The sequence below is a fragment of the Parasteatoda tepidariorum genome, chromosome 1 (genome assembly GCF_043381705.1).
Source record: "Parasteatoda tepidariorum isolate YZ-2023 chromosome 1, CAS_Ptep_4.0, whole genome shotgun sequence".
NCBI classification, from domain to species: domain Eukaryota; kingdom Metazoa; phylum Arthropoda; class Arachnida; order Araneae; family Theridiidae; genus Parasteatoda; species Parasteatoda tepidariorum.
In genome coordinates, this window is record NC_092204.1 from 11,081,757 (window position 1) to 11,093,338 (window position 11,582).

The 11,582-nt window shown below is 30.0% G+C and overlaps 1 protein-coding gene across 1 annotated transcript in view; it reads left to right on the forward strand.

Moving 5' to 3' along the window:
• LOC107450135 (cell adhesion molecule Dscam1-like) overlaps positions 1 to 7,120 on the forward strand; it is a 398,660-nt gene extending 391,540 nt beyond the window's left edge. Inside the window, exon 25 of the mRNA XM_071186796.1 lies at positions 1,320 to 7,120. Within this exon, the coding sequence (XP_071042897.1) occupies positions 1,320 to 1,355 (36 nt within the window). The 3' untranslated portion in view covers positions 1,356 to 7,120. The remainder of the gene's footprint in view (positions 1 to 1,319) is intronic.
• The last annotated feature ends 4,462 nt before the right edge of the window (positions 7,121 to 11,582 follow it).

Below are 11,582 nucleotides of genomic sequence, written 5' to 3' on the forward strand. Positions count from 1 at the left end.
ACTATATATTTATATATAAAAATTTATGTATAAAAATATTTTCTTCCAAATTATGCCACCATCAGGGATTTGATTTAGCTTGCACTTAAGCGTTACAGATGTTTTCTTAATAATTTTCTCACCCATATTTTAATTGATTTTTTTCGGTAAAAGCGAATAAATTGAAACATTTATATTTCACACTATAATTATCACTTTTAAAAAAAAAATTCCAGATCTTAGCAACCCTGAACATTTACATGCCTGCTGCCTGGAGTTTCGTACATAAATAACTAAATTGAGATAACGATTTTATGTCTTATGTGAAGACTTTTTAACACTCTGAGTCAGTTGCTAGCATATTCGATAGCCTGGTCATCATTTTCGGATTATAGATGAGGTAGAAAAAGTCAATCTCTGAATAATGTAACTGAGTATACAAGAGTTGAACAAAAATATGGAAACACGATCTGTCGAAATCTTTTTGAACTGAAAACATGAAATCTTGGAGAAAAAATTGCATGTTCGGTCACATGAATTTTCTACAAGAATTTTTTTTTTTTAACCTGAACCATTTTCCTGACATAAATTTTTAAAAATTCTTACCATGGACAGCCTGCAAGTACCTAATCTAGGAGCCTAATCTAATGTGATTTTCATTCCGTAAATTATTTTGGAAACTCGCGATGTGATTGTGAATTGTTTTTCGTTGATTTATTGGTTTACCACTTGCAGCAACATCTGTCGAAATCTTTTTGAACTATAAACATCAAATTTGGTAGTAAAAATTCAGGCTCGGTCACATGAATTTTCAAAAAAAAATTTTTTTTAACCTTAGCCATTTTCCTGGCATAAAGTTTTAAAAACTCTTATCATAGACATCCTGCAAGTACCTATTCTAGGAGCCTGATTTAATGTGATTTTCATTCCTTGAATTATTTCGGAAACTCGCGATGTGATTGTGAATTGTTTCTCTTTGGTTTAAAGGTTTACTACTTGCAGCGACATCTGTCGAAATCTTTTTGAACTGAAAGCATGAAATCTAAGAGAAAAAATGCATGTTTGGTCACATGAATTTTCTACAAGAATTTTTTTTTTTTTTTTAACCTTAACTATTTTCCTGGCATAAATTTTTAAAAACTCTTACCATGGAAATCCTGCAAATACCAAATCTGGGAGCTGTGTTTTTAGTTTTTTCTAAACCTTCGAAAACAGAATTGTACCATTGTTTCATTGAATACAAATTGTGTTATTTTTATAATATTTTCTGGGTATATATGCCTTAAGTCAATAACCTTCATTTCTAAATATTTAGTTATTTATTATTATTTATTTTACAGGAAGCAGCAGAAAAAGTCGTGATTCCAAGCACTTAAGAAAATCTTAATAAAAGAAGAAACTCTTTTTTCTGTGGTGTTCAACCGAATCTAGTCATTGATTGGATAGCAGAAGAGCCAATGAGAAAGAGACTCTTGAACTGTTCACTTAACCTCTGTATCATTGAACACTGTAAATACGTCCTTCTGCTATCCGAATTCGCTGGAAAAACAACATTGTGATCTACATATTTTTTTTTCCTTCAACTTGTTCTATATTATACATATGCATCAAAATTTTCAAGTTCGGAAGAGTATATAGTATTATTCTATACAGAAATAACAACAACAAAAAAATCTTGAAAAAAAAAAGAACATTTTTGAATATGGTATTATGCTGTTAAGTCTCTTCTTGGACTGATGAGGTTCACTTTGTATATATGTTCGTTAAAAAGAGACTTAACTGCAACTCGTATACCAGTCTTCCTATCTTTTTCTGACATACTATAAGTAGCGTGATTCATATAATATTCATTTTAAACTTTAAAAAAAAATGACACTAGTCAGCAAAGAGTCAGTTGCCTGTACCATTTTAAGTAGAGAAAAACAAGACGGGGAATTCAAACTTCTCTGAAAACCACCAAGACTGTTGTCTTTTAAGAATTTTTATTTGTCTTTAAAAGGGTTAGAATGACCTGCATGAAGAAAAAAAGCAAATTAAGCACAAAGAAAAGTCAGAGAAGGAGGTCAATTAAGTTAAAGCTATTTATTTCTGAGGCTAATATATCATTCTTGGAAATATAGTCAGCCTTGCGCACAGACCGCCTTTACTCTCCAGAGAAGCCGATGCTCGTCTATCTGAAACTGGATAGGCTTCAAGCTGCTATTGGGGATCGAACCCCAGTTCGAATGTCAGTTCAGTGCCTTTACCCCTGAGGCAATGACTAATTAACCACTTAATTAAGTATAAGGAGCTAATATTATTAATAAATAAGTAATTTCGTACACTGAGTGGTTAAAACATTTCAGTAAAATAAACAGTTACGAACTGTTTTTAAGCTGCGAAATAGATTATCAAAAAATGCTCCCTATTAATAGAACTCGCTTAGAACTCTTGTAAAAGACAAAATAAAAAAAAACACGCAAAGTCCACAAATTAAAATCTAGAAAATTAAAAACTTTTACAAATCATTATTAAGATTGAGAAAAGCGAAGAAAGTACTCATATCATTATAAAATAATTTAATTTGTCCAATGAGATTAAATGTGTTTCAAAGTCAGTAAAAAAGTTAATTGAATAATGTTTCGATGTCTTTAATCTCTTCGTTGCTCTTATTGTCTTCAATAATTTTTGGTCAAAATTTGAATATTTTGATCTTTTTTGCACTTAACTATTAATTAACGGCATATCGTGTGCATTATAACGTATGCACCCATAATGCATTTTGCAGAAATTAATGTACTGTTATTAGCAAAAAAATTAATTTTCCAGGATTTTAATCCCTTTTTGCTCTTATTGATATTAATAATAATTGTTCAAATTTTGAATATTTTCTTCTAATATGCCCATTAAGATATGAATCTACTTTGCATTCAGGCACTATTTAAATTTTTTTTTTTTTGATGATAATCATGATGATTTTAATCACTCTCGTGCTTTTATTGCCTCAATAATGAATTGCTAAAATATGAATATTTTGTTCCTCTTTTGTCCTAAAATATTAATTTTCTAAACCTGACACGTATTATGAAGTATGCATCTACAATTAATTCTGTTTATTCATTATCAAAAAGTGTTTTTCTATATTTTTAACTCTTTCATTGCTCTTATGAATCTCAATCATTTTTGCTCAAAATTAGAATTCTTTTTTTAATGATTCATATTTTGGCATCATTTTCAGAATTTGCATGAAGAAAGCTGGCTAAAAAGAAGCTTAACTTGACCTAACAGTAATGACTAACTGTTGCAAACTCACAACAGTTATGAAAATAGTACATTATCAACAAAAAACCTTTATTTAATGTGAACTTTCGAAAAACAGTCTTCAATATTTAACGATGTCTAATATACATAACGTAAGGATTATTGAAAAGATATGTTAAGGGCGGTCATTACTTGAGCAATTCAAATGTTTTAAAACTGGAAATATGAATGAAATTTGCTCCTATCAGACTTTTGTACTTTTATCTGAAACTCGTAGCACAAACTCAGAAATAAAACAGCAACTGACAAAAAAAATTTCTGTTGTACAGTGTAATGGCTGCAAAATAATAACTTTTAATCAAAGAAGTACAATTCATGGAGTCGTTTTTATAAGATTTTTAATTCAAAAGCTAATTTTTTGCTAAATTTCACTTAGATGGAGGTTTTAAATTATGAAAAATTCCAAAGTTATGTATTTATTCACTATTCTATTAACTATTCACAGAAGAGTTTATTGCTGAGTCATAAAAAGTGTATATTGTTATTTACATTACTTTTAAGAGCTTCGTTTTAAATTTTTGAGCTTAGGCTTTGAGGTTTAACATTCAGTACAATAGCAATATAATAACCAAAACAATTCAATATAATAACAATATATTACTATATTAAATCTTGATGTGTTTTACTTTTTCGAGCTAAATTAAAATTAAATTTTTCAATTGTAATTTTTTTTTACTTTATTTTTCTTTCATTTAAAATATTTATAAATTCATTCTTATATGTTGTTTTTGTGAAATTTCCGCTGTTGTTGTAAATAATTTTTTGAGTATTTAATCAATGGTATTCTATTAAAATATTACGAATATAATTATTAATCTCAAAATGATTGAGAACTAGAAATGTAAAATAACTTAGATACCGAAAATGTCTTTTTTTTATTTACTTACTTTATTTTTTGTGTATTTTGAAGAAAAAAATTTAAAACCAAGTTCAACGAGACAGAGTATGCTCAAAATGCGAACTCTAGTAGCAATAGTTCATCAATTTGTAGAAAAATTGCGCTGGTTGAATGTGCCATGCGGCGAAGTCATGGTGTGACCAGTGCTGCAGTGCCATCTGAGAATGTCCTAAGTGCCATAAGCGCTCAATGATAAGATAAGACACCCGGTATTTTGCTCCCTTACGATAAAAATAATATGATAAAATTAACGATAATAACGAATAATTTACGATAAAAACAACGATAATAACGAGTAATTTTCGATAAAAAAATAAGGAATAATTTAAGATAAAAATAACGAATAATTTACGATAAAAATAACGAATAATTTACGTTAAAAATACGAATAATGTTAAGAAGGTATTTTAAAACTAAACGTAAGGAAATTATATTAATACGTAAGACGTTTTTGGCTACAAAAACTGAAAGAGTGAAATGGAGAATGCCCTAAGTTGCGACTGTTTTTTATTTTTCGACTATCTTGAAGTACTTTCTATTTCCATTTCTAGTCCTCAATTATTGTTGCATTGCATCATATTTTTATAACATATAATTGTAAATTATTTATTTGTCCCTGTTAAGAAAAAAAAAAAAACAAGATGATTTGAGTTGAACTGACGGTGCACTGATTAGCACTGATACTTCAAATACAGATTGTGTTAGTATGTCAAGATTTCTCTTAGAAATAAAAATATTTAAAACTTACCAACAGATGGCGCATCCATGTTAAAACTATTTGCTAATACTACACGTTTGTAGCGTAATGGTATATGCATTCAACATATTGTTGACAGAATGTATTCACATAAGTGTATAAATAATTAAAATAGTCTGTTTGTCTTCGGTTTTTGAATGCTATCTTTCTTTTAGCTTCGTAACAGCGCCATCTGTTAGCGAGATTTCAAAATTTATTTTTCTGATGAAAATCAAGGAAACAAAATCTGCACCGATTTGAAGTTTAATTCAGATCCGTTTAGTCTTTTTATACCGATAATTTAATTTTAATGCAAATTGCTATTTTTTTTTACTTCAAATGATAGCATAATATTTCTCTGAATTCCGAAAATTTATCGGAATAAGTAATTGTTACTATTTTGTTCAGTCTGAGTATTATAAAACAAGTTTTTCATAAGCTATTTTGATTTTAAATAGATCATTTATGGGAAAATTATAGTCTCAAAGTTTTTAGTGTTTTAAAATTTTTTCTGTGATATCAATACGTATTTTAATTATATTGTATATACGTTTATAAAATTTATATGTTTATTTATGTTTTCTATTTCGTAATTAGTAATTTATTATAGTGTTTAGGTTGAGAAGAAAATTTATATTTTGTTCTTGTTGTTAAAATGTTTTATGTAGAAGATATTTCAAAATGTTTCTTTCTTTTTAGTTTTTTCTTAAAATATTTCGCATATTTTTTACTGATTGTTATGAGAACATTTTGGGAAAAAATATTTATTTTACTTAATTCGCGAGACTTGTTGATATTCGATTTAAAAAAATATTAATAAGCTATATGCTTAACACTCATAATAAAATATTGCTATGCAAATTGTCCTATACAAATAAACTTTCATCCTGTTATTAAACCTTAAATTGATATCAAAAGTGGTAGTAAATTTTGAAGAATACATTTTGTTTCAGTAAAAGAATAAAATAAATGATACAAATAGTACTAAGTTGTTTTTACAATTAGTATTATTTGGTATCACTTGTCAAAAATTATGTCATTTGAACCTAAACGTGGGGGGGGGCAATAATTTTTCTTTTAATAAAAGACATATCAGAAATCTAAATAATAATTAGCCATGTCAATGAAAGAATGGCAGAATTAAAGCCGTCAAAAACTTATTTCCTTTCCAGGCATAGTATATAAAAGATATAGGAGCAACAATTAATTTAATCTTCATAAACTATATTTTGTTAAATTTACCATCCCTCTTTAGGAATTTGAATTTGTGAGTCGCTTAATCTAGAATTTATCTAATTCTTTTATGTAATTATTAATTATTATAGTTCTAGAATTATATTTAGATTTTATGAAGCAAAAATGAATTTTTTTCAAACAATGCAAGAAAAGAACTGAGAAATAGCGAATGTGCCTTTAACATAAATTGCTCTGCTACGGTTACAAATTTATAATATAAATCACATATTTCGTTAGAATATTAAGCACAATAATATCAGGAAAAGGGATTTATCCGCGAACCTCTGGAAACTGATTTATTTTCTGTTACTTCATCTTCATAAGGTTTCCAGACTCTCTTCTTTTATAAAGTCTTATTTTGAAAAAAAAAAGAAAACAAATTAAAAAATACATAAAGATTGTGTATTTACGTCATGTATCAAACCTAACTTATTATTTCAAAAATTTACAAACAATGAGTGGCGGAAAAAAAACTAGATTTAACAGAGAAAATTATTATTAATTTGGTATTAAAAAACAATTTGGTTCCACTAAATTTTATTTTTATAAACCAGACATCTCTATTCGCCATGCAATTTAGAGTAATCGATTCTATTGTTTTCTTACAGAATATGCTACCATTTTTGACTCATAAAAATGTACAAACAATTACATTTTAAAAAAAATTCTATATCCATAGACATTACATATGATTCAAATTTTTTTAACATCTACATATTTAAATTTAATGTATTTAATTAAGTTGAGAAAAAAATGTCTGTCCTTAGATGGAAGAAAAAACAGTTGTGATTTGATTTTTTTTTCATTTCAATTTGTTTGTTTCCATTTCTATTGTACTGAATGAACAATGTTGAATACTGTTGTTATATCATATTCCTTCCTCTGGTATGCCAAAGATGATCGTTACATTTTAATGTATCATATCTGTTTCAATAAAAAAATAAATAAATAAATATCTTCTTCACTGTGAACCTGATTATTTAGCTTTCAGCACGACATGAGAAAATGCTACGAAACATTAAGTTTCATCATTTCAGACACTTGTATGAAACTGTATCCTTTTTTAATTATTTATTTTCAAGTTTTCAATTCAAATTTTCGAAATTCATCAATGGCGCGAAGTATCGAGCGTTCGATTAAAAATGTAGAGTTTTTATTTCTTTTTTTTTTCTTCAATATATTATATATATTGAAAATTGCAATTGAGTGCTAAATTCACCAACAAATCTGAAACGAATTGTATTCGAATTAAAAATTTCGGCTTCATTTTTCTAACTCTAATGTAAAAAAAAAAAAATCAAATACCCAAGAGTTGTGTAATAAATATCAAATGTACAGGTCGCAAAAGAGGAGAAAAAAGACGGACCACCCTGAATTAAGGCTGGGACACACCTGTCATGCAGCGTTCCGATCCGACTCATACCCGATTTTCTTTAAAAAGTGTGACCGGTGCGGGATCGGAAAGGAATGAGCACATGTTTCATGTTCACAACCTGCTTCTTTCCGATTTTACGTTAGTTCAACTCGAGATCGCAAACAACCGTGGAACTGTGCAATAATGTTGAAGCATTTTAGNAATATGGCTCTTTGAAGACGAAAAAGCATAGATTTTCTTACAAAATGACTGATAACTAAGAAGAATTTTTGAAAAAGAAAAAAATTACTTCTTCATTATGTCAAAACACAATTATGTGCCGAGTTTCGTGCCTGGGCGAGACTTCTGGGGCGATACATTGTGATTACAGACACACACAGCCGCGTTTATTATTATGTATAGATGACAATTTATTGTGCATGACATTAGGAATGCTTTGCGCAAATATTTAATGAAAAAGTGCCTTTAAGCTCTACTTTCTTAGCGATCTTAACCATAGCCTCCTATAACTGAATCTACAAGGATTCTTCTGTCGGTAGTCCGATCAGACCACTACAATTGTAAAGATTCCGAAAGGAGCATTTAATGCAAAATTTAGTAAAAATTAGATAGTGGTAGCAAATATACGTCTTAAAAATTTGTTTAATTTATGAATATGATTGGTTTCTCTTATTTACCTGTCAACCACTACAGATTCAATTCTCAAATATTTAGAAAAATAATTTCTCTCAATTACAATTTTAAAAAAGAATTTGGATTTATGTGCACAACTGGTTCACGTTTAAAATAGTCTGCGCCGACTACTTATGAAAAACCGTGAAGAGGGTTCCTGATGTAAGAGGTAATGTCTTAAATTACACAATTCTGTGACAAAGAATCAATCCACAACCCCAAACCCATAATAAATACATCTCAAGATCAATTCACCTTTTCCAATCCTACTATATTGCATATGCATAGCCGTAAAGCTAATCGTTACGCTTGTAACGTAGCGCTACGGCCGAACTAACAATTTACAATTATCTAAATCAGTGGTTCCCAACCTTTTGTGGACCATCGCCCCCCTCTTGGGGTTGGCTGACACATATCGCCCCTTTCTCTTTTTCTCAAAAAACCATTCATTGTTGCTTGTGAGCAACCAAACACTGAAAATATGCTATGTTATTTGATTTTAATTTAAATTGTAATGCAAATAAGGAGGCACATTTATCCAGTCATTTTTATTAATTAAAAAAAAATTGTGAATCTTTTTTTTTTAAAAAAGAAATTATATTTAAAACGGAGTAATCAAAATAAAAGTACATTTTTTTAAATTCATATTTTAATGTAATCAAGAAAAATGTAATCAAGAAAAAGTTAAAACGTTAACAACTAAAATTTGAGAAAAAAAAATGAATATGGAGAAAGTACATTTTTACCACTTCAATGACTGTCCTGTGCTTGGTGTATTACAAGTTAAAGCTTGAATGTCAGGTTTTATGCTCGTCAGATTTAAACGCGGGTCTCCTTTGAAGCAAATGTCCAACCTATCTCTTTGCTTTGTGAGCAGCTGGAAGACAGAACTAAATCCTCTCTCCACTAAATATGTTGACGGGAACGAGATGAGAAGCAGCTCAGTTTGTTTCCACAATTGTGTATAAGTGTCCACAAGCTTTACCCAAGCTAACTCGTAACCGTATTTTTTAAAGACGACTTTAGCCTCACAGTCATACTTCAAATCTAAAATCTCAGTCTACAAAGAGGAAGTGAGCTTATCCCCTACTTCAAAAGAGAAAGGATCGAAAATCCAATCCGGAATTTCTAATTTCATCAAATCTTTAAATCTTGATTCCATAACTGATCAAGGTTATCAGTAAAAATGAGGATTTTATTATCGAGAATCTCGATATCTGCCATTGAACACTTTTTAAGAGTTGGAAAATGCATTAACTCTTTGTGACCAATGTTTGACTTGTAATATCAAACTTGGCTATGAATGAAGATAAGCCTTGATAATGTTCATTTTATTTCCTTGAAGTTTTACGTTGATTTCCTTCATTTTTTCAAAACTATGAGTGAGGTACGCAGTTTCCAACTTGATTGCTTCAAACTCTCACTTAAAGCAGGATCAGTGGTGTCGAGAAACTCAGTAACCGAATCCAGCAATTCAAAGAAACGGTTCAGTTTAATTTTGAAAGCCATCTCACAGCTGTATGTTGTATGTAGAAGCAGGAATTCGAAATCTTCACCATTTTCATGGCAAAGTTCTCGGAACAAACGGTTATTAGAAGAATTAGCTTTTATTTTATTGATGCCAGAAATAACCAATTTTTCGCAGCCAAAAGTTGACGATGAATGACATAATGAATGGTGAGATAACTTCCGGTACTTCTATTTTAAGGTGACCCAGAAACCCAGTATGACAACCAGACATGGTTGGAGCACCATCTGTTGCACAAGCACTTACATTTGTGAGGGGAATTTCTTTTACCTCAAAATAATCTTTGACCAATTTAAAAATCGTCGATCCTTTTGTATCTGTGTTCAAATTTCTTGTAAACAACATTTCCTCGCTAACCTCCTTACTCTCATTTATGAATATCAAATAAGTTAAAACAGCTTTGTTATCTATCACAGTTGATTCATCAATCCGCAACGCAAATTTACTTTCCTTCAGAAATTTGATGAGTTTTGATTCAACGTCGGCGGCCATCTCATCAATACGCCTGGAAACAGTATTATTGCTCGGAGGAACAGAGTGACTTATCAGATTTCCGCCTGCGATACCGAAACGTATGACGAAAACGATCCTGCACTTGAATTTTTTCTTAATTTCTAACTATCATAATTCTTTGTCTACACCAGAACCATAGGTTTCATATATTTTTTCTTTTTCAATCTCAAATAGCTTTTATTATTAATATTATTAGCAATTTTTATCTTTTGAGTACTCGTCGCCCCCTGATCGCCCCCCTAAGGATTATCGCCCCCCTGAGAAGCTATATCGCCCCCTTTGGGGCGATCGCCCCCAGGTTGGGAACCACTGATCTAAATTCTCAAAACAGATATGCAGACGATATTTATTAAATATATTTAAATTATTTCATTACTGGTGCGCATAATTAACTTAAACTTTTATTCAAAGTAGGCGTTACTTTTTGTTTTGTCATATCTGAAAGTAACGTCTTCGAACAATTCCATCCGAGGCTGTTGTTTACTCTTTAAATTTTCTCAAGGAGAAAAAAAATGAAAGTATTAACATTTCCGGGAAAGCAAATTCCGATTGAAAAGTTTACTCAGGCAGGAAATAGGCAAGAGTGACCTCAGACCCTTCATACTTAGTTCCTAGTTTCCAAATGTAACCACCTGCCGCTATCGTCGCAGCACTGGCTGAATTCATAGAATATAATCTGAGTCTGATTTTAGTAAAAATCGGTGATAAAGATAATGTCATATTGGTCATAAATCTTGGAGCACTCAATATTTGTCTTAAAATTTCAGTTTGTGTAGTATCTATGATGTTAATTAAACGTTTGGTTGCTCAGACGGGTGATGTAAGAAGACATTACAGCTTTCATATAAAGCATATTGCATGAGCCTCTTGTTCTATAGATTGAGCATTGAACTTCTATTTAGGAGTGGAAAAAGATAGGAGTGATTCTAGCTTTTCTCACAGTTTCCTTTACAAGGTGCTAAGTTAGCTTTTCATTTATGATAACGCACTGTGGGCCAGAAGATCATGATCCTTCGCCAGAAGTCAAAATTAAATTTTCAGCTAAAATATGTGTAGGTTATTTTAATATAGCCCAAATTATATTCACCTTACTGTTGCATTTTTATCAGAGCAATTAGTTTGAAATTATAGTACAATTTTTCAATTTGTTGGATTAGTTAATACTCTTGACAAACTTATAGTTTATATTTTATCATTTCACATTTTACAATGCTTGAATGATTTTCGAAAATTAGTTCTAAAAAGTTCCACGCGGTAATTAGCTAAATTTTTTTTGTTGTCTTCCTTGATCTTTCTTCTTTCGAAAAAACCTGCTGCATTTTGCCCATATTACAAAGGTGGACTA